The following is a 22,958-nucleotide window of genomic DNA, read 5'->3' on the forward strand; positions in this document are numbered from 1 at the left end:
TGACCTTCCTATGTACTTGCCCCAGGCCCAGCTATGATAGCTTATCAAAGGGGTGGTGAGGGGCATGCCTCTCTGCTGCTTTCCCTGGTAACTAATGAGCCAACCTGATGTCAGTTCCCCCTGTATGTGGCAGTCTCCCGTTCCCTTAGGGAGCGAAGACTGCCACCACGTCCTGTCTGCCGTACATGGTGAGGCGTCGCTCCAGGACCCTGCTTCACACATGTAGGCTCCCGCATCCATTAAACCATCGATGTGTCTATTGCTGACTCTGGGCTCTTTCTTGGGTCTCGAAGCTGGGCAAGCACAGGGCTTGTAGGCCTGTGGGGTACAGCCCAACACACACATACCCCCTGAAACCAACCAAAAAGAGGCATTCTGAGAAATTTAGTTATGGATTGAATGCTAATTTTGCTAATTTTTTGCTAATTTTGTTGGGTGTGACAATGGCACTGCAGTTGGGTTCAAAAATGATCAGTGCTGGGGGGACGCATAGCTGAAAGGTATGAGGGTGAAATGGCATGACGTATGAAATTTACTTTCAAGTATTTAGTTCAGCAGAGGGAAAAAAGAGAAAGTGTATTTTAAGCAAAGATTTAAGCAAGATTTTAAGGCAAAATCTTGATAATTTCTGCATCTGGGAGATGAGTATATGGTGGTTTGTTGTACTATTGTCTCTACTTTTGTGTATGTATTAAAATTCATAATAAAACTTAAAACAATATCAATGATACATATTTTCAAGACTATGTTCACACAAAAAGATACACATTAAACATGTGAGAGTGACCACCTATGGAGGGGAAAGAAAATAGGAGGGAATAGAAAATGAGGACAAAGGGGAAGGAAGGACAGAAGGAAGGAAATAAGAACGGTCAACGAAAATCCACTCTGGACTGAGGAGGATGATTAACTTAACCCTTTGCACCTAAAGTCCAAAAGAAGGAGGAAAGAAATTGATATCCCCTATACCTCTACCACCGTGGCATTTTAATTTTTTCCATCTAAGCCTCTAACCTTCATTCCTGTGCCCACCATACTTTTCCACAAGGCTGTCACCATGACAGTCACATCACTGCGTGCTTCCCTTAGGAATAGGAATGCACTTTTTCTTTTTTAATTAATTAATTTATTTATTTTTAAGTTTTTTGGGGGGCTGTGTTGGGTCCCGTTGCTGCGCAAAGTCTTTCTTTTTCTAGTTGCGGCAAGCAGGGGCTACTCTTCACTGTGATGCCCAGGCTTCTCATTGTGGTGGCTTCTCCTGTTGCGGAGCACGGGCTCTAGGCATGCAGGCTTCAGTAGTTGTGACACGCAGGCTCACTAGTTGTGGCACACGGGCTTAGTTGCTCTGCGGCATGTGGGACCTTCCCGGACCAGGGATCAAACCCGTGTTCCCTGCATTGCCAGGCGGATTCTTAACCACTGCGCCACGAGGGAAATCCTAGGAATGCACTTTTGCTTACTCAGTGCCAGCACTGGGCTAGGACCCACTGGTGTGTGATCTCAATTCATCCGCTCAGTAACATTATGAGGTAAGTACCGTGTCCTGACCTCCATTTTACAGATGCAGAAAACTGAGCTCAGGAATGTGGTTCTTAGCTGGAATTTCAAATATCTCGGCCTCAGATGCCCAGGATCACGTGATTGCACCAAGCGGATCCAATCACTTCTTCATCATCATCGTTGTTTTTAGGGCCTGCCTAAGGGTCCATTATATTGATGTCGGGTAATTCACTGTAATTTACTAACAGCTCTCCTATTGCTGAGTATTTGGACTCTTTCTAGCTTTTCGCTTTCATAGTCCTGCAAAGAATAGTTTCAGGTACAGAGATTTTCAACTCTGTTGAGTTATTCCCTTGCCGGGAGTGGGTTAGGCTTAGGTTACTCTGCGTTCACACAAAAGGGTGTTCCTCACGGCAGCTAATTCACGTTGAGGTAGTTTTCCTGAGAGGAAATGTGGACGTGGGGGGCAGGGCATCTGCGAGGAGAGGGGGCAGGAAATGTCGGGAGAGTAAGGTCTCGGGCCAGGCAGGAAGCTGGATCCCGACTGATTTTTTGCGGTCTTCACGTTTCCTTAATGCCTTCCCTGCTGACTTAGGGTGTCCCTCTGTCAAGCCCTGGGGACTGGGACAACTCTGTGGGACATGAAGCTGCCGTGTGTGGGAGGTGACTGGCTGAGACTACTATCCTGGGGCCACAGTAGCTCTCTGGCCCTTTGGCGGCCGCCCTGGCCAGCCTGGGAGGGGTCAGCTGGGGATAGGCAGCATGTAAATATAGATCCAGGGAAGGAAGCCAGGCGGCCCAACCCTGCACTGACCTCTCTTTGGAGGGTTGGGGTGGTGAGGGGTGATGTCCTGACACCTTCCTCACCAGGGGTGGGTGACACCTGGCCCAGCAGTCCCCTAGAGTTGCTGGAAGTGGCTGGGGGTGGGAGTGGGGGGCAGGGCCTCCAAGGGCATCACAGTGGAGGCTGGTGGAAAGCTGGTCAAGAGATGCTGTTCCTGTGTGACCGATGGCAAATCGCATTTTCTCTCTGACAATTTCTGTTAGCGGTGCTGCCCAGCCTGATGTGTCCAGGCTAAGGGGCCAACTGGTCCTAAGGGATGTGGGGTTCACTGTGCAAGGGGCAGGGGGCGCCCCTCTCCCCACCTCCATGCTTATTTTGGAGAGGAGGGATGTCCGGGGCATAAACTTGTCTTCCCTTGCTCTCCCACCCCCTCACTGGGTGCTGGCCCTCTCCACCCTAGGGCTCTGGGCCACCAGCCCTGCCTCTCCCCCAACTCTAGTGCCACACCCCTCCCCCAGCCTGGCCCTTCCTGCCCCCTAGGGCCACAGCCCTACACCAGCTCCACACCATACCTTCCTTCTCCACCTGGTCCAGCCCAGACCCCTGGGAAGGGAATTCCAGCATGGCACTCACTCCACCACAGATGCATTTATTAGTAAAACCTATTCCCAAACATCAAGGGGAAGGGTGCTAGCAGGGTGAGTGACTTTTTCCACTTGGCAGTGTTCAAGGAGCAGAGGGTAGGAAGGGGCAGGGGCATCCCAGTCAGAATAACAATACCAGCAGCTAACTTTATTGAACTCTTCTGATGGGGTCTGAGGCCAGGCGCTGTGCTAAGCAATCACTTTATAGGCAACGTCTCCTTTAATCCTTACAACAAACCTACGAAGTAGGTACCATTATCGTCCCCATTTCACAGATGAGGAAACTGAGGCATAGAACAGTGAAGTGGTGGGAGGCAGCTGTGAGCCTTCAGGAGGAACCTGAGAGCCCTCTCTCAGCCTCCTTTTTTTCTGTCACACCCTGATTCTCAGTTTCAACCATCTCTCACCACTTCCAGTTCTTTCAACTCTTTTTATATTTTTCTTTTGTAAAAAAATAGATTTTGCCCATATTCTGCAGCTCCCACTGTCTCCTACCCCAATTGGTCGAATCTGGGTTCTCCCCAAGATTTGGTTCAAGTGGAGCTGAGGACAGTGTGTCTCTAATTGGGGCTCGCGTGCGCGAGTGTGCCTGCGTGTAGCTCAAGGACAATGAAAGCTCTGAGGATACACAAGGTATAAATTACAAACCTCCCTCCCTCCCCCTCCCCATCTCCTCCCTATCTTCCCACCCTCCCCCACCCCCATCCAAATGAAGAACAGACTGTACACTGCCCCCCACTCCCAACCCCAAGGCAACGGCTTGTCTCAGTCACCTCTGTGTCCACGGGGCCCAGGGCCTTAGATAAATGTTTGTGGAATGAATGGATGAGTGAATGAATGAGAGCGTGGGGGAGGGAGCAGCACTTAGGAGTCCTGAGTCCCAGCCCTGATTTTGTCCTCACCTGCACCTTACCCTCACCAGGACACCTTCCTCCGCCCCAGAGAAGAGGGTCCCCAGTGGGAGCAGAGAGGGGGAAGAGAGGGGCCAGCAGGGGCATCATGGAAAGGTGGGTGACTGAAGTAGACTCTGGCCTCAGAGGTCAAATCCCGGCTGTGTGCCTCAGGAGCTCTGTGACTCTGGGCAGGCTTGAAGAAGGATGACTACTGTGTAATAGTCCTTTCAGATTTTACGAAGCCCTTTTTTCACATTTATCTTTGGTCCTCAGAAACCATCCTGTAATGTGGGTGTGATTATCAATATACCCATTTTACAGATGAGGAAGCAGAGGCTGGAGAGATCCAGGGACTTGCCCAAGGTCACACAGAAAGCAGGAATTTGAATCCCCCCCACCCAACTCCCATCCTCTTTACTTCCCGTGTCTGTGTCATGAGGAGGTAGGGCTTGAATCTAAGTCTTCCAGGGTGGGACTCCCAGGTGGCAGTGTGGCCACAGGAGGGACTGCACAGCGAATCCCCCTGCTGTGGGCCCCACTGGCCTTTTCTATCCAGAAAAGCCAGTCTACCCTTCATACAAGGTTTCCTAGACACCCTTTCCTTCCCCCACCCGTGGCCCCAGGGCCTCGACTGCTGCCCCAGGAGGGACCTGGGAGTCCATAGGGTGCCCATGAACTTCTGCTTTTCCTGGGAGAGTGGGGAAGTGGAACGATGGAGGGGGCTCTGGGGCCTGGGCCCTCCCCTCACACAGGCATGGCCACCTCATCATATTCATCCTGACCGTTCTCCTCATCGAAGTTCGGCTTGACATTGTCAGCATCCAGCTGGGGGCGGGGGGGGGGGGCAGGAAGGACATAGGGTGAGCGGCTGAGGGCCCAGGTGAGCCCTCCCCCCAGCGCGGAGGCACCTCTGGGGTCAGGAGAGCCTGTCTCTCTTTGAACCTTGGACAAGTCTTGTCCTGTCCCTGCATCTCCTAGGGTTGGTCTAGATGAGAGGTTTCCTCAGGGTGGGGAGCCTCCAGGAATCTGGTGCCCTGGTAGGGGAGGGCCTCCAGAGGGCAGGCAGGAGACCCCTTCACCGGGGCAGCACCACAGTGACCTGTGTCACATCGTGGAAGAATTCTACTGGAAGAGCCACTCTCCGGATGGTTTATAAGACCACAGGACTAGCCGCTCAGTGGTGGGGACCACCCAAGTGGAACACATCTCGTGAGCCTCTCAGTCCTCTCACCAGCCCTGTCATTATTCCTCTCTTTACAGGTGAGGAAACCTGAGGTAGAGAGAAACGAGGCCGCTAGCTCCAGGTCACACACTGGGATGTGGCAGTGCCGGGATTTGGACGCAGGCCCCAACCTAGACCTTAATCACGATGCTCTTCTGCCTTCCTTAGTTCCCAGACACACTTCTCACATTCGCTGAGCCCCACTGATGTCCCCTTGCTGCCCTCTGCTCTGGAGTTGTGCCCTCTGGCCATAGGAAATGGGGGGGAGGGGCGCGGGCTGGGTGGTGGGAGAAGCAACTCACACACTGGAGCTCCAGGTTCCGGAAGATGAGTGGCAGCAGGAAGTGGCGTAGGGGCACCGTGAGGATGAGGATGAACGGCAGGGCCAGCGAGATGGCTTTGATGCTTCTCACCACCCACAGCACTACCAGGCAGATGATCTGAGTGCCCGTGAACAAGTGCATTCGCCAGGTTCTCACCTGCGGGCGGAGGCTGGGGTCATGGCCTGCCCTGCCCAGGCACCCGGCCCCCCACCCACCCCCCGCCCCGGACCTGGGCAGCCGGGAGTGCCCCGTACCCGCTTGGCGTAGGGCACATCCGGGTGGTACTTGCGCGGCTTGAACAGAAGCAAGATGCGGTCAAAAAGCTGGATGCCACTGAGGGATGTGACCCCCATGTAGAGGAAGATGCCAAAGAGCACAGCCAAGGGGATGTGGGACAGGATGGGCCCCATGAGGATGGACAGGCCTGTGGGGAGATCCACGCAGTCTTAGCCCCAGCTGCCCCAGAGGATCGGCACAAGCAGAGGCTGGGCAATGATGTCACAGGGACTATATGGAACCCTTTTTGTGGATCCTCTTTTTTTTTTTCTGGCCGCGCCGGGAACCTTCTGGGATCTTATTTCCCCAACCAGGGATGGAGCCCGGGCCCACAGCAGTGCAAGCACCAAGTCTTAACCACTGGACCAGCAGGGAATTCCCTGGATCCTCTTAATAGATATTACCCCCATTTTGCAGATGAGGAAGCAGACTCAGAGAGGTGAAGCAACTAACCTAAGGCCACACAGCTAGTAAGTGGCAGAGCAGGGAGTCAGACTCTTGCCTGCCTGACTTCAAAGCCTACTCCTTTAACCTAGGGAGTCACAGAGGGCAGAGAAGCCCACCTTTCCTCTTACCCCGGTCCAGAATGCCTCCATCACCCTCCACCTACCCAAATCCCAGCCCTCCTCCAGCTAGCATCAGCTTCGCCTCCTTTAGGAAACTTCCCTGGCCTCTGCATCCCGCGGCGCTGCCCACACCAAGCCCAACTGGACTCTCAGCTGCTCTGGAACTCAGATCAGTGACCCTCTGTCTTCACCTCACACCCCCACCCAGGAGCACTGCCCTTTGTATGAGTCACAGAGCAACTGAGCTAGAGAGAGCTCAGCATCTAATGAACCCTGTAATGGTGCAGAGAGGGAAACTTGAGGTCCAGAGACAAGGTGAGATACCTAGTCAGCAGCGGGGCAGGGCTGGAGCCCACAGTTCACTGAACTGTTGGAGAAGCTCAGAGTACAGGGTCTTGTCTAGAGAAGCTTCCAGTAATGGAGTGTCCCCCCCATCCCCCTCAGATCCCATTTCTGTGCCTCGGGTATTTCCTCCAGAACTCCTTCATGTGAATAACTGACACTGGGGAGATGTGGGCAGTGGGTGTCTGGGGAGACCTGGCTGCAGGGTGGTCAGGGATGGAGGGGCACTGGATCCTAAGGGGCAGGGGCTGAGGGTGCTGGAAAGTGTGGCCAATCCTCACTCACCCACGAGCACAGAGACCAGGAGGCCGCTGATCCGCTGTTCCTTGACTTCCTGAATCTGGGCTGCAGCCCCTGGGGTGCTGGGCTTGCCCATGACCGTAAGGGCATTGGCGTGGGTGACAGAACGCACAGTGGTGGCACTGAGCCAGGGCATCCCAAAGAGGGTGGCCACCCCGCCCATGCCCATGACCAGCAGCAGGTCCAGGTGGAAGCCAGAGCCCTTGGCCACCTTGCGCTCCGGTTTGCTGATGATCAACCTGGGGGTGTGGAAGGTCAGGAGTAAGCGGGGCTCTCCTTCACCCCAACCCCCTTCACCCTCTCTTTCCTCCCCTAGACTTGGGTCCCTCTGTACTTTAGTTTATCCTTCTTTGCCCGTCTCCCTTAGAGTTCCTTTCTCCCCTCCCTCCTGCACCATCTTGAGAAATCGAGACTCTAAGAGCAGAAGTGTTTTCATCATCACCTAGAACACCCACCGGCCGATCTACGCTGAAGCTAAAGAAACATACGCTTCAGGGAACCTCACGGGCACAGGCCCGTTCCAAGATCTAGCGCCTAATTTTATAGTTCTCGTTTTATATTCTTTTTATTAAAAAGGGCTCCCTAAATAGTACCACGTCATGTCCCACAAAACCTGGACCTCCTGTCCGTCCATCCTTCCTACTAGCATTCAGTCGCTGGTGTCCTGCCTGCCTGGAGCCTGTCCCTTTCTCTGCCTCGGACCCTCCCAGGCCCAGTCCCACCCTGGCTCTTACGTGGTGATCTGGGACTCAAGGAAGATGAGGATGAAGACCAGCAGGGCAGGCAGGGCAGAGGCAAACATCATCCAGATGGGAAATGGCTTATATAAGCCCAGCGGGTGGATGAGCCAGCCTCGGGCCGAGGTGTTGGACACGGTGAGCCCTTTAGGTACACTGAGTTTCTGTGGGAGGGGGATGCTGGTGAGAACACCTGGGGGCAGGGGGATGGGGAAGGGTGGGGACAGGGAGAACCAGGGTCCTGGGCCCTTGGGAACTTACTTATATTGAGCATCTACTTGGTACTCAGTCACTGCACTAAAGCCCTTTACATACATTTTCTCATTCCCAACTTTATAGATGAGGAAACAGGATCAGAGAAGTTATGTAGCTGGCTCTGCATTGCACAGCTATTTGGTAGCAAAACTGAGATTCATACTCAGATCAACCTGGCTTCAAAGCGGATTCTTTCCTACTGCTCTGGATTAAGGAGTAAAAGGGGGCAAACTGACCCAGGCCCTTTCTTCAGCCAGAGGTGTCCTGAAGGGCTGTGGGAAGAACATGGGGCTGCTTGGAGAGACGGGACTGGGGAAGGGGTAGTTCTAGCTGGCTTCAGGTTTGGGAAGGCAGTTTGGGGGAGGGTGCATGCTGGGGGAATGAAATAAGGGTGGAGGAGAGGGTCACCTGAGTGTAGGTGTCCTGGATGAAGGCATCCACCATGACCATGATCAGGATAGAGATGGGAACCCCAAAGTCCCCAATGACTCGTCGCAGCTGAGGGCAGGTGAAGGGACCAATGGTCAGTGCCCAGTTGCTTCCCACCTCTCACCTGCCACTTGCCCCCACTCCTGCCCCGTCTTCACCAGGCGGTCCCACTCTCCCCAGGGGGAACATCTAATGCCCTGTCCTGCTTCTCAACATACCTGCCTCCTTTCTTGTTCACCTGGCCCAGCCCCACCCCCGGCCCCACAGCTTCTCCACTCCCTTCCAAGAACTGTCCTTGGTTCCCCCCTGGGTTCTCAGCCTGGACGTGCCGAGAAAGTGAGATGCGCTTGTCTCAAGAGTAAAATCCTGCATGATGAGGGGGGAGGGCGGCTTGGAATCGGAAATGGGAACCTAGGGTAAGAAGGGGAACGAATGGCACTGGGAAAGCTGAGGGGAGTGCTGTAGACTGGGACAGGGCAGTGTAGGCAAGGACAGGTGGGGGGATGTGCTGACCTTGCCAGGGAAGTAGGAGCTGTTCTTGAACTTGCGCAGCGTCATGGCGAACAAGAAGGTGCCAGCCATGAGCACAAGAGAGAGGAGGGCTGTGTTGGGCAGGGGCGCCTGAGGTTTGGGTATTCTTGTCACATTGTGGTCATAGTTCTCCAGCAGTGGGTGGTCCTGGAAGATCTGCAGCAGAAAACCAAGGCATCCTCTTTCCTCCCATCCATCCATCCTCCAGCCATCATGATACACGCATCACGTATCATCTCTCTATCCATCGTCCACCCATCCATCATCCCTCTCTCTATTCAGCGTCTCTCTCTCTCTTCATCATCCGTTCATCCATCCATCTGTCTATGCATCATCCCTCTACCTCTCTTCTTCCTCAACTGACATAGTAACAGAGAGGCAATGCGATTCCACGGCTTGGTTTTCAGGACTGAGGACCAGGCTAGGCTTGGGCGGGGCAGGCCATGGAGGAAATGAAAGTGTGTGTGTGTGCACGAGCACACGAGCAACCAGGGCCTGGGAGCCATGAGAAGGCTGGAGGGCAGGAAACAAGTGCCAAGGAGCTTCCTAAAAAGACTCAGGCTCCAGACACTTGGAAAGCAGAGAAGGACCCACCGACCAACAGGATCGGGTAGATGCACAGGATCCACCCTTCCTCCATGTAAAATGCGGACACAGAGGTAGGCATGGTTTAAGGTGACAGAGCTGAGGAGGTGGGGCCTGCCCTCTGCAGGCCCTGCAGTTCCTAAGGGCAACTGCAGGAGAAGGAGTGGGGGACTTCAGAGTCTCCAGGACCCCTGCTACCCCGCCATGCCTGCAGTTTCCCACATTCAGTCTCACACGTGCCCACTGGTTACTGCATGTGGTTATACACGTGGGCCTGTGCAGGCAGACGGGAGCTCTCATGCACCGTCACTCCGCACGGCCGTGGTGAGAACACCGGCCCACAGACAGCAGGCATCCACATGTATGTGGTCACAGTCACATACCGTGAAAACACGGCCACATAAATGCCGTACAGACGCATGCGCAGTGACAGTCACACAGCTTGTGCACGGTCACACACACACACACACGGACGCACGCGCACACACATGCACGCACACGTGCCTCTTAACACTCCCATGGCCCTCACCGTGACCAGCTTGGAGAAGGTCTCATAGATGAAGATGAGGGAGATGAGGAAGGAGAAGATCTCCTGGGTGTAGCGGGAGATGAAGCGGACCAGGAAGCTGCCCTCGAAGGCCACCACCAGCACCACCAGCAGGACGAGCCAGAAGCCAATCCACACGCGGCCCACGATGTACTCCAGGCCGTTACTCTTGCAGAACTGTAGGGCGGTCAGAGGGAGCTGGGGTCAGGTAAATGGGCCCAGGCCCCGTGCATGGAGCAGCAGCCAGGGGCCAGTTACAGGGTGACAGTGGGGCCAGAACAGAGCTACCGAGAAGAAGGCTTCCTCAAACACGAGCAGGGGTCCTGAGAAGCCCACCACGAGCAGGGGCTGAGCCCCCAGCAGGGAGAAGAGGATGCCCTGCGCCGCGGTGGAGATAAGCAGTTCCGACACACCCATCAGGTTATGGGTCTTTTCTCCTGTGGATGGAAGTGACAGTGCAGTCAAGGTCAAGGTCATTTCCAGAGGCCAATAGAGCATCTCATGGACAAGATGATGTGGGGGTCCAGAGTGTCAGATCGGGGCAAAGTCAGGGCTGATACTGAGGCCAGAGGGTCGGAGGTGAGGGTTAGTGGGACACACAGAGGCACTGACCCAGGAGGCCACCGAAGGTGATGGCGGGTGACAGGGCGGCAAAGTAGATGAAGATGATGGCAGACAGGACCTGGGGGTTCAATGCGTCTGTGATGTCACTCAAGTAACGGGGGTAGCGGCGCCGGATGTCACGTACCAGTCCCCCGAAGAGCCTGCCTGTCCGCTGCAGGGGGTCATCCTGGGTGTCCTCTAGACCCCCATTCAAATCTGTAGTGAAGGGCAGGACCACGGTCACGGCGGGTGGAAGGGGGAAGTGTGGGGAAAAGGGAATCGAGAAGGGGATTGTCTGATGGGAATGGGGGGGTCCAGGAGGCTGGGAGGCATGAGGACAGGGAGAGGGGACATGGGAGGTTTAATGGGAAGAGGGGCGGTAGGGGCTCACAGGGCTGTGCTGGGCTGTCTGGAGGTCTGGGGGCTCAGCAAGCCCAGGGCTGGGCAGGGCAGGTGCCCAGGGCTGGGCAGGGCAGGTACCTAGGCCCTTGAGGAAGCTGGGCTCTGGCTTGGTCGAGCTGGGCAGGTAGCGTCTTTTCAGCAGCTCCTTCTGCACGGGCACCAGACTGAGCAGGGCAACCTCAGAGGGCGTGTCCGTGGGCGGCAGCACCAGACTGCAGTCTAGGAAGCCCTCTAGGGAATGCACCAGCATCTCCTTGTTCTGGGCCAAGTATGCATCAGTGCGGAACACCTGGGAGCAGGAAGGAAGGTCAGAGCCACAAGGACCTGCTCAACAAAAGGATCCAAGAAGCCACAGCCAGGGCCTAGGGGCCCCTCTCCCCCAGCCCCTGCTTGCTGGGAACTGCTTTTCCTTCCCCGCTGGCCTTCCACCTTCTGCTCTGAAAGGGCTTTGGGGAGGCAGACAGGGCCCTGAGTCGGGAAAGCAGAAAGAACTAAAGCGAACCAGGTGGCTTATAGCAGACCAGATGGAACGAGAGCAGATCAGGCTGGACCAGGCCAGACCTAACCAGACAGAACCGGGGCAGAGTGGGCCAGACTAGACCAGGCCTGATCAGGCAGGGTTAGGCCAGACTACACGGGCCTGGACTCCCCCTGGCCAGACAGGACGGAAGCAGCTAGATCAGACTGAATGGGCCAAACTAGTGAAGTTAAAGTAACCGGGGCTGGGGACGAGGCCTCAGCTGCCACCCAGCCCCCTGGGCTCCCCCAGCCCTCGCCGGCCCCTCCTCACCCTCTCTGACATGAGGGTGGCAGCAGCCCGGCCCAGCTGGGTGTAGTCGATGTTGGGGGCCTCAGGTCCCAGCAACACGATGAGGAAGCGCACAGGGACTGCCGGCCCCTCTGGCTCCTGTGGCTTCTGCTCCGTCTCCATGGGCTCCTTTAGTCGCACAAAGCCCAGCACTGGCCGCTCCAGGAACCTGGCACAGCCTGTTGGGGACAGACGAAGTGAGGTGGTCGGGCCAGGCCAAGGGGGGCACGCTGCTGGGGTCCAGGCTTAGGGAGAGGCAGGCTGGGCCAGGGCAGGAGGCAGGAGCAGGGGACAGGAAGGGGTGAGGGACGGACGCTCTGCCCACTTACCCACCAGCACCAGGGTGGCCTCCCGGTCCTGGGGACTCCTTCCCAGCATTCCAGATGACGAGTGCCCTTCCGCGCTCCCCTCTCCCTGTTGGAAGGAGGGGGGTGAGGGGAGTCCTCCGGCCACTCTGGACCCTGGACACTGGAGCAGCCCACCCCGTCTGCCCTACCCACTCTCATTTCGAATCATGTTCAGGTTGGGAGCTTTCCGGCTCTCCTCACACACCCCTGGTACAGCCTCACCTGTTCACAGAAGAGCTCTGTCTCCAGCGACGGATGCTGTGGGAGCAGAGGCTGTGAAGGGTCCCCAGAACGTGTCAGGACTGCAGGCTTCACACTCCCCAGGGCCTCCACGTCTCTGGCGTGGCTGCAGGGCGACACACAGGGGACATGGGCTGAGTAGGCAGCTCAGCCTGGGCTGTCAGCAGAGTGGAGACCCGTGGTGGGAGGGACATGGGACTTGCCAGTGACCAGACTAGAGAGGCCCGGGGCGGAAGGAGAATCAGCCTCCTCTGAAGGACACTGTGGATGGAAGCGGGTGGCCTCTGTCTGGAACGACTAGGTGGAGCCAGAAGAATGGATGGAGAGAGGGACCTTGAGAGCCTGCCCTCCTGGGGACCAGCGGCCCCCAATCCTAAGCGTGGAGACGTGGTTACCGCTCGAGAGGTGCCGGAAGCAGGAGACATTGTGGAAGAAAAGTGGGACCCAGCCTGGTCGGGAGGGGCCATCTGGACCCCCAGGGAGAGCTTGGGGCAGGCAGGCTGGGGAGATGGGCCCTGTGGGTGTGGAATCCAGGGCCTGGCAGGCAGGGGCACCTGTGTTTGAGCAGCAGGACCCGGAGCAGATTTTCTCGGTCCTGAGGCTGGATCTGCCCCTCGAAGATAAACCTGTCGAGCAGCTGGTTGGCCACCCCGGCCAGGGATTTCTCTGGCAGGTCCAGGAGGACAGTACCTGCAGGCAGGGGAGGGGTGAACGGGCTGGCTGGCCCTGGCCCTCCTCCTCCCTAGCAACTTCACATGCAGGGGCCACGCGCAGCGGGGCACAGAGGGGCTCACTCACCCTTGGCAAAGGCTTTCTGCAGCTCCAAGAGGCTCCAGAAGGTGAGGTAAGACAGGTGTGGGCGGCCCCATACCCCGTCCTTCCCCAGGTTCTCCTCTAGCCGCACCCAGCGCGCTGTCTCCATCCATTGTAGCTCCTGGTTCTTTTCATCCATCACCAGTTCCCGCAGCTCCACGACGACCTGCAGCCCCACAGGCCTGCATTAGTCCCTCGGGCCCCGGGCAGGGCTATGGGGAGGCTGGAAGCCCAGGGCACGGTGGGCACTCAGCGGGCTCTGAGAGATGTCCATCAGAGGCCCAGGGGTCCTGGAGCCCTGAGGGCAGAGCCTGAGCTCAAAAGGCACCGTCAGGAGCTCCATCCTCAGGGCGTAGAGTGAGGTGTGACCTGTGAGGAGATGACTGGGGGTCCCCCACCTCTGGCTCTGTTCCCCAACCTCCTGACCAGGCCCCTCACCCCATTTCAGAGGCATTTGAACAAACTCTGGGGCAAAAGGGCTGCTAGAGGGGGCAGGAGAGGAAAGAAGAGGGAAGCCTTTGGGGTCACTGGGTCAGCCTCCTGCCTCCAAGATTGTCGTGTGGGCTCAGCATGCCCTTGGGGTTCCTTGGGGCCAGATGGCCAGTCCCAGGGGCCTAGCTGAGGGCAGACCCGATTTTCTAACCAGCTAGACCGTCTGGAGTCCAGCAAGGACGCGGGGGGCCGTGGGGGGCTGGGCTGAGGAGAGCGAGTATTTAATTCTGTGCTTCCCCGGGGAGTAACTGACAGCCCAGCCAGGGCCAGCGGACCTGGTGGCTCCGACCTCCAGCTGTCCATTTATCTCTGTCCAGGGAGCTCCCCCATCAGTGGAAGGGGGCCCCGGGTCTCCCCCCTCACTGGCAGATGTCCTTTACCTATTTCCCAGGAGGCCCATTCCTTCTCTCCCTGTTTGTGGGGTCCCCCCCATCCTGAAACTGTAGCTATCCCTCTGCTCCTCTCCTCCCCTGGTAGAATGATGGATCCCAAGGGCAGCACAGGAAAGAGAATCGGGGGAGGCTGGGGTGCTCACCTCGAGGACGTCTGGGGGGCGGTGCGACGCGGTGTGGTAGTCTGTGGCTGTCGGTTCGGTGAGCTGAGCTGAAAATCAAGAAGCCGGTTAGCGCTGGCCGCAGACAATTCCCGCAAGACTTTCCTGCACCACCAGCATGAGCCTTGGACACCACAGGGTTGATGCCGCTCTCCCTCCCCTTGCCCCTGGCTGGGACCCTGCCCCTGCTGCTCAGTGGGCTGTGGCCCCCCACGCGTGTTCTTGGCCGCCCAGCCTGGCACTGTCACTCCCCATCTGAGCGCTGTGGAGGACCCCTGGGGCTCATCCTCAGTGGTGACGAGGAGGGTCATCTCCAAGGGGACTGGGGAGTCCTGAGTGGCAATTCTCTTCCCTCTCCTGCTACCTTCTGGGGCCAGATTCCCTTCTTTCTTCCCACCTGCCTCAACGATCCCACCAGCCAGTAGCTTCTCGCTGCCTCCAAGTGGAGCTTGGGTGCCCCGTGGGGTCTGCCCTTATATTATTGGCCCCTACACCCCCAGCCCTCATTTCCCAGAGGGGCCTCTTATCTCCAATACCAATTGCTAGCACTTAAGTCCTGTTGACAGTAAACAGGTCCCTTCCCGGGGCTCCCCAAGCGAGACCTTGGGCAGAGGCCCAGGAAGGTTTCCTGATGTTTCTCCGCCCTGAGGGTCTCTACGGCCCCCCCATTTCTCAGAACTCCTGGACCCCCAAACAGAACAATGTTCCCAGAACAGGCCCAGTGCCTGGCCTGGAAGCCGGCATTGGATAGGCACGGGTGGCATGCGGGCTCATGCCCTCGTCCCCGACAGGCCTGGCTGCCCTCTTACAAAATCTAAGGGGCACAGTGATGGGTGACTGGTCCTGCCTCCAGCACCTACCCCCAGTCACCTCCTGTGATCATTTCAAACAAAACTCTGTTTATCCTTCAATCAGCCAGGATTGTGGGAGAACTGGCCCTGGGGCTGGGCCGGTGGGGAGCGGGGAGAAGGGGAGGACAAGTTCCCCACCTCTGTCTAATGGGACTCAGCAGCTCATCCCAGCAGGAGAGAGGGAGATGGGGCTCACCTTCTGCTTCCTCCACCTGGAGCGTGGGGAATCCAGGGTCTTCATATTCCTTCTGCTCTAGAAACTCTTCCAGCTTATCTTCATTCTCCTGTGAGAAGGTGCCATCAGGGCTGGGCTGTGGAGGGGGCTCCACAAACCTCCGTGAAGGTAGGAGTCCAGGGTTAGGAGCCCTGCACATGCCACCCAAGACTCACCTGTGAATCCCCCATGGCGCTGTCCTGATTGTTCAATTGTCTGCAGTGATCTGAGCCCCCAGCATAACCCACACTGCAGGTCCCTGCAGGGGAAAGGCACAGGCTGAGTGAGGCACAGGGCAGCCTGGGGTCTCCCATTCGTCCCCACAGGAGGCTGTATTTGAGTGAAGGGGGATCCCAGGTGTTGGGAGACAATGGGGTCAGAGGAAAGAAGTGTGAGTAGGCGGTTGGATTTGTAGGTCTGAGGGCAGGTGCGCAGGGGCCGGAGAGACAGGGCAGAGCAGGGAAGATGAAACTTAGCTGGCAACAACCTAAGGATGTTTGGGAGGATGGGGGGGGGGGTGTTCTTCCAGTCCGACTCCTTCCTCCATCCACCAGTCCTCACCTGGCTTCCTTTTCTGCCCATCCCCAGGAATCACCAACTCCAGGAACATGAAGTGTCCCTCCTTCAGGGAGCTTAGCTGAGAGTCTCCACAGAATACCCTCTTCTCCCAGAAATGGCTGCCTCCTCCTGGGCATGGGGCTGCAGTATCCTTAGGAGTGGCTCACAGGTCCTGGATGATACGGCCTTGCCTCTCTCCCCTACTCCATCTTGAACTCCCTCTCTCTTGCTCTCTCACCACCTATTCCATTGGCCTCCTTACCAAGCCCTTTCCTGCCCCAGGGCCTTTGCACATGTAGTTGGCCACATCCTGGATGCCCCTACTCCCACACTTCAGCCCTTCCCACATCTCAGCTCATATGCTGCCTCTTCAGATTCCCTTCCTGACCACCCTAACAGTCACTAACCCAATCTGTCGTTTTCTGGTTTCTTAATTCATTTGTGGATCTATGGTCTGAGGACGCCTCTAGAAAGGAAGCCACATGAGTGCTAAGCTCCTGTGCGTCTCAATCCTCACTGGATCTCCCACTCCTAGCAGAGTGGTTGCCACGTAGTAGGCGCTCAATAAGTATGTGTTGAAAGAATGTAAGAAGGGCTCCCCCTTGCAGGCTTGGGGCTCTGGGGCTGGGGAGCCAGGATGACTAGGACCCAGCCAGGAGGCAGTGGAGCCCTGCGTCTCCATTTTCTCAGTTGTGTCTCTAGTGGAGAGGAAGGATGCCCACTGCAGGAATGTGAGGACCAGCCCAAGGAGAGCACAGGGGTGCCCTGGCGCGGCCCCAGGCTGCGTGTGCAGGGACATCCTTCTCCGCCTTACCCACGGCAGCAGAGCGCATTGTAGCAGCAGGGATTTGGGTCAGGTTGACAAACGTGCCCACTCTGTGCCTGGCATGGAGCCTGGGAAGCTGAGATGAACAAGACACTGTTCTACTCTCCAGAAGCTCGTAACCCTGACCGGGGAGACAAGCTGGGAACACGTGACAGGCTAAGGCGTTCAGGAGAAAACACGTACCCCAGACAAACACAAGCAGTGAGCAGACCATGCTGGGTGCTGAGGGTGCCTGTGGCAGGGGGAAGTAGGACTCGCAGTGGGGCTGCAGGCGGAGCGTCTCTGGTGGAGGGGACACTGGTGCTGGGTCCAGAAGCACCGGTGGGATGTGAAGGACTGAGAGGTGGGGAGGGCTAGCCCGGGTGCCAGGAATGGTGGGCAAGATGCAGAGAGAGGACCATGCGAGACAGGGCTGGGTGCCGTGGGAGGGAACAGGGCAGGGAGTATATACGGAAAGAGCCATTCTGAGGAATGGTTGGCCCTGAGGTCCTTAGAGATAGAGAGAGGGGCGTGAGTGAGCCCCTGACCTACACTGAGAAACGCAGGAGTCCCTGCTTTGGGGGGTTGTAGGGCAAGTGATGGCCTTGGGGGGGCGGTTTCCAAAGCCTGAGGATGGGGTGTCCCTACTGCAGGGGACTTGCCCTTTGAGGAGTCTGGTCATGCGCAGTTTTTCTCTCCCTCTTCTGTCCCTCCGTGTCCCCTTCTCCTCAGGTTCCCCTGCCTTCCTCTTCTCCCATTTTTATTCTCTTTCTCCCTTCTCTGGCCTTGTTGCCTGAGGTGCTAAACATACGCCCCCCCCTCCACCCTACGGGCTGGGACTGTGGTCTTAGTTTCCCATTTGGGAGGGGAGAGGGTCAGAGGGTCCCTTCGGAGCCCGAGAGCCCAGACATCCAGGCTGCCTCTCTGCCACTGACTATCAGCTCCCCGCCTCTCTCTAGGGCTCAGTCACCCTGTCTGTACAATGGGACGCCTTCCTGCTGGGGTTCTGAGACTTCAGTGAGAGAGGAGAGGGGAGAACAAAGGTGTCTCGAGCTCTGCTGGGGCCTCAGAGGGTGCAGCCGTGACCCAGATTGTAGCCGCCACCAGGCCCAGCCGCCCCCCAGCTGCAGGCCTTGCTCTGCTGACACTGATAAGAGCCTGGACCCTGATGAAGCGCACCAAACACCTGGCCAGCCCGCCAGCCAGGGCCAGGCAGATAAGGGGGAGCAGGGCATCTGAAGCCCCGGAAGTAGAGCACAGCTGGAAGAGGCTGGTGGGGGCGGCGTGGACCACAAGGCAGGGAGGGCTCCCTGGTGGCAGAGCACCAACTTTGTATAATCGTCCTGACACCATACACGGCTGTGCCGTTTTATCTCTCCCCATATCACTCTGTGAGGCGGGTAAGGTCATTAGCCTCGCTTTACAGATGAGAAAGCTGAGGTTCAGAGAGGTTTACTGCTTCGGTGCCCTAGCAGGTAGGTAGCAGAGGCAGGATTAAACCCTGCCCTAGCTGACTCCAGCTACACCTCTAACCATTGCCCTGAGTTGTCTCCCAGAAGAGAAAATAGCTATTAGCTGGTTTAGTATCAGTGACTAAGAGCATGGACCCTGCAATCCAGCTGCCTGGTTTCAAATTCCAGCCCTGCCACTTACTGTGTGACCTTAGGCAAGTGACTCAACCTCTCTGTGCCTCAGTTTTCTCATCTGTAACATGGGGCTAATCATAATGACATCTACCTCATAGGCCTGTGGTAGCGTTAAGTAAGTTCACATATATAAAGCACTTAGACTAATGCCTGGCACAAAAGAGCTTTCGTTTGCTATCGTTCTCACTGCTACTGGGGATCAAGTACAGACTTGCTATCTTCATCCCCCTCTGATTTTCTTTCAATTCCCATGGAATTAACCTAAGTGTTTTGAGATCCTCAGGTGGTGGGGGACTCCTCCTTTCCCTCCAAACACCCCCTAGGATGGGGACAGTGCCAGGTCTCCCTGGTTAGATTCCCTGGAAGTGTTTCAAAATGAGAAGCCGTGTCAGCTGACAATTCTCCTCTTAGGAGGGAGACGGGGTGGCCTGGGGGTGCCCATACGCGGGGGAAAGAGGAGGCTGAGAACCAAGCCTGTTCGATTCAGGGGCTGGTAAATAGGAACCTGACAAGAACCCACACCTGGAGGGGAATCAGATTTGCCCCTCCACACGCACTCACCCAGCCAGCTCACCCACGGCTGCTGCCGCGTGCCAGCCTTTTCTTCCTAATACCTGCCGCCCCACTCTTCCCAGCCGCAGGGGCCAATGGGCCTGTGCCCTTAGGGGCGACAACACACATTGTAACGTTCTCATCCCACCCACCAGCACCCCTCTCGCAGGTCCAGCATCCATGCCCACGGGCACAGATTCAGGTTGGGCACCTGCAGAAACCCTCAGGACAGGCACCTCAGGATCACCCCAGCCCCTCCCCGCCCTGCTCACCTGCTCACGAGCCTCCAGGTCCCTCGGCGAACTCCTGCAGCCGCCGGTGGCCTCTACGACCAGCTGAGCTCACACCCGCTCTAACCGCACTTGGTCCTCGCTCCCGCACCCCTGGGGCAGCTCCCAAACCCCTGACTCATGCCCCCGCCTCCTAATCTGCCCGCCCCATGGGCCCTGGGAGCCCCTTCCACCCCCTGCCCCGCTCCCGCTGGATGCCCAGTAAACAGAGTTATCTCTCACCCACATCTGGACAGCTGTGAGTCTGGCCCACCCCACCCAACCCCGGATGGCCAGCCTCCAAGGCCTCCCAAGGCCCTCCTGTCCCCTACGAGTCTCCTGGGTCTTCCTTCATGGACTAACATTCGATGGCTGGGTTCCTGGAGCTCCCAGGCTCCCAGTGGGTCTGTCCCAACATCTGGATGCCCCTGTCCTGCCTCTGTCCCTCCTCATTCTGGCCAGGCCCCTCTGCTCAGGTCCCAAGATGCACGGGCGCTTGCTTTCTCCTCCCTCCTGTCCTGGTGCCGTCCCTTGGGACTCGCTCACTCTTCCTCTGTAGCCTTGCCCTCGGGGACCGGTGTTCACGGAGGGGGGGCACCCAGGCAGCCACTGCCCTTTCTTGCCCCAGACTAGGGCACCCCCTCCATCCTCTCCTCAAGACCCCAACCAGCTCCGAAGAACTGGCGCCTGGGCGCTAAGACGCAGCCCTTCAGTCAACCTGAAACAATCTCAGGTCAACAGAAACAACGTCCCCACACTGAGCTCTGAGCTCAAAAAGCCCCAATGTCTGGGCACACTGACTCCTCTGTCGGCAGCCTGACCTAGGCCCCGGGGCCCGAGCAGCCGGCATTCTCAGCTCCCACCGCCACCCCCCAGCAGGGCAGTCTCTGCTCTTGGCGGGAACTAGGGCTGGTCACCGGTTCCTGGGCTCGGGCTGCGAAAGAGGCAGAGACTGAAAGAGGAGGTCAGATGGGCACGAGTGAACAGAGGTTTGAAAGCGGACAGAAAGGGGGTTTTGTGGACACTGCACGGAGGAAGGAAACCGTCCCAGCCCAGCTCCGACCCTGCTTGGCTGCGGGACGCACGGCAAGTGCTTGCCCTTCTCCGGGCTTCCGTGACCTCATCTGTAAAGGGAGATTGTCGGTCCTGCGGCCGCCAGCTTGGGGATTTCCTGCTTCAGACTCAAACAATAGAAACGCAGAGACAAGGACCGAGAGGTGGCATATCCAGTAATTCCACAACCGTTTCCTGGGGCTCACCACAAGCCCGCACGTGCCGAGCCCCGGCAGAGAGAGAAAGGTCATCCATCCATTCAGACCTGGAGCTGGAATCCTCCAGTTTGCAGAGGGTCTGTTCCAGGCTCTGCACTGGGAGCTTCACCTGGTGGTCACACTTAATCCTTATAGCCTCCCCGTTTTACAGAGGAGGAAACTAACACGACAGAGAGGTAAAGTGGCTTCCCAGTAAAAAGAATAACCAATGAATGGGCACCGGCTCTGTGCCGGTGCCGTGCCCAGCGCTTTACATGCACCATCTCTCTGAGCTCTGCAAGCCCCTCTGAGGAAGGCGCTGTTTACTATTCTTTCCCTCTTACAGGTGAGAAAGCTGAGGGTGGAGAGGTAGGCGACTCCCCGCAGCTGGTGTCCTGCCTGAGGCCAAGCCCTGGGCTCCCTCCTGCCACCCTTGGCCTTCATGCCAGTCAGGAGCAGAGTGGCCGTGGCGAGGGGGGATGGGGATGCCTCCTCTGCTCCGCCTTGGTGTTCAGTCTCCCAGCTGGTGGCATCTGTTCCAGGCCCTGGTCCAGACTGGGCTGTTTTCTGCAGCTCGCGGCAGCGAATACCAGATGCAGGCCCTGCCTTCCCACCACAGCCCAGAGGTCCCAGGCACCTTGCCCTCTGCCTGTCCCAGTTGCCGAGAGGCAGCTGAGTGCAGGAGACTGCAACACAGCACCTCTCCCAGGGCCCAGAAGGGACTGGCAGCCAGCTAGGTGAGAGGCGGCGAGAAGGGGGGATGACAAATGGGAACGTCTGGCTTAGAAGGAGAATCCACCCAGCCGTTCGGCTGTCCTGCGGGGACCAGCCCACCAGTCACCCAAGCAGCAGCAGAGCGGACTGGCCTCTGGTCCTTCTACTCACACCACGTGTTCTTGGTTACTCTTGTCACCTTGACTGGGCGTGGCTCTTTCCCCAAATCCATCCGACGTCGCACTTGACTTGCTTATGATTCTCCAGGAGGAAGTGATGGCTCTTTTCACTCATTTGATTCCAATTTGGACTTGGGTCAGTTCAATTTATTTGAAGGCTCCAGTGCCTCGCACTGCGCTGGGCTCTGGGGAAATCAGACGAGAGAGGCCTGCCTCCCCCTAGCCATGCCCCTGGGCTGGATGGAGATGGTCAGAAAGCCTGGGCTTTGGGGGAATTGACCAGGGCCCCGGGATGCCCTGAGAGGGTAACCTGATTGGTCCTCCAGGGCCACCCACCCCCCACCCCCTCATCCTCTTCACTTAGAGCCCCTCTTGCCATCCAGACCCGGCCATTTCCTAGAGCACTAGGGAGGCGCCTACCTGGTCCCCTCTCCAAGGTCCACGGATGCCCCTGTCCAAGTTCATGCTTGTAGAAGTTTGGGTGCCAATTTCAAATGTCGGCAGGAACAAGGTGAGCCGAGGGTGGAGCCCCGAGCTGGGCCTGCGGAAGCCCACCCTGAACTGGGATTTGGTGGCACCCCCATCTGATATTATTCCAGACCACACAGCCGAGATCATGGGTTGGGACTGGTTGTCCCCGAGGGAGACCCTGTGGGCAGGGTGTGAAGTTCTCCTGAAGGGAGGAGACGTTCGTATTTTCGGTCAGGCTGGGACTTGGTCAGTCCTCGATGAGAAGTGAGGATTTGGCAGTAGACCTTGGAAGGGAAGAGGCTGCCTTCCTTCTCTTGGCCTGAGGGAGCTGAGGGGGGAGGGGTCATGGTGACTTGCCCTTGCAATGGGCTTGACAGTGAAGTGTTAGGTGGGCCGGTGACCACTGAAGGTAGACCCATCTGGTAGTCTCACACCTACTCTTTGGTGCCCAGTGGGTGAGCCTGTGCTGCTCTCCCTTGACCCCTAGCAAAGCCTTGCTGGACAGTTCCCTTGTGGGAACGGAAGGGAGCGTCTGGGTCCAAGTTCAGGGCAAAGTGGTCCATAGTGTTCAGTGGCAGCTAAGGTGACTGGAGGTCCAGATAGCATGGGATGACCCATCGAAGGGAGCCAGGAGGCTGGCAGATGGGACAGGGTCTGGCCAGGTGATCTGGAGAGACCCATGGGTATTCCTTGTGAAGATGTGGCTTCCTGTGCCTTCCTGGATTGGGGAGTCAAACCACTGGGATTTTGCACTAAAAGCACGTGCGCCACAGCTGGGGCATTTAGGTTCAGTGTGAACTGCTGGGGCAGGTGGCTCTCCCCTTCGCTAGGTGATCTTGAGCTGGCCACATCCTCTCTCCGGTGTTGATTTTCCTCTCTGGGCCGATGTACGCACCAAATGGGATGACAGATGGAAAGGAGCTTGAGAATATAATCTGCTCTGGACGCAGGTAAGGGACTGAGTCGTGAATGGGGAAATAGACCATGGAGACTGAAGGTCACCTGTGTCTCAGGTGACCAGGGCCACACAGCATCCATCCTCAAGGAATTCGTGTCCGATGGAGACAGCAGGTGTCAGCACATAATAACCAGAGTGTGATGACAGCAAGGGGTGTGAACAAAGAATGGGGAGACTGAGGGATGAGTAATTTGGGAAGTGAAGATGTCTCCAGGGAGTCCTCTGAGCCAAGTCCTAGAAAAGTCCAGCAGGAGAAGTGGGAGCAAGGCCTCCTAGGTGGAGGCACCAGAGGTGTAAGT

General features: G+C 57.3%; 1 protein-coding gene across 1 annotated transcript; it reads right to left on the reverse strand.

Annotated features, from left to right (window-relative positions):
- Window positions 1–4,565: 4,565 nt before the first annotated feature.
- On the reverse strand, window positions 4,566–16,648 carry SLC4A1 (solute carrier family 4 member 1 (Diego blood group); the record flags this gene model as incomplete). The annotated part of the gene is made up of 21 exons (XM_079905228.1): window positions 4,566–4,646; window positions 5,346–5,522; window positions 5,621–5,790; window positions 6,836–7,089; window positions 7,585–7,751; window positions 8,251–8,340; window positions 8,785–8,958; window positions 9,917–10,111; window positions 10,223–10,371; window positions 10,547–10,753; window positions 11,018–11,228; window positions 11,730–11,926; window positions 12,077–12,161; window positions 12,317–12,440; window positions 12,889–13,024; window positions 13,133–13,313; window positions 14,175–14,242; window positions 15,240–15,327; window positions 15,434–15,516; window positions 15,819–15,944; window positions 16,630–16,648. The coding sequence occupies 21 exons, from the start codon at window positions 16,646–16,648 to the stop codon at window positions 4,566–4,568; spliced, it is 2,982 nt and encodes a 993-aa protein (XP_079761354.1).
- Window positions 16,649–22,958: the final 6,310 nt, after the last annotated feature.

This window comes from Stenella coeruleoalba (genome assembly GCF_951394435.1).
Source record: "Stenella coeruleoalba genome assembly, chromosome: 19".
NCBI lineage: Eukaryota > Metazoa > Chordata > Mammalia > Artiodactyla > Delphinidae > Stenella > Stenella coeruleoalba.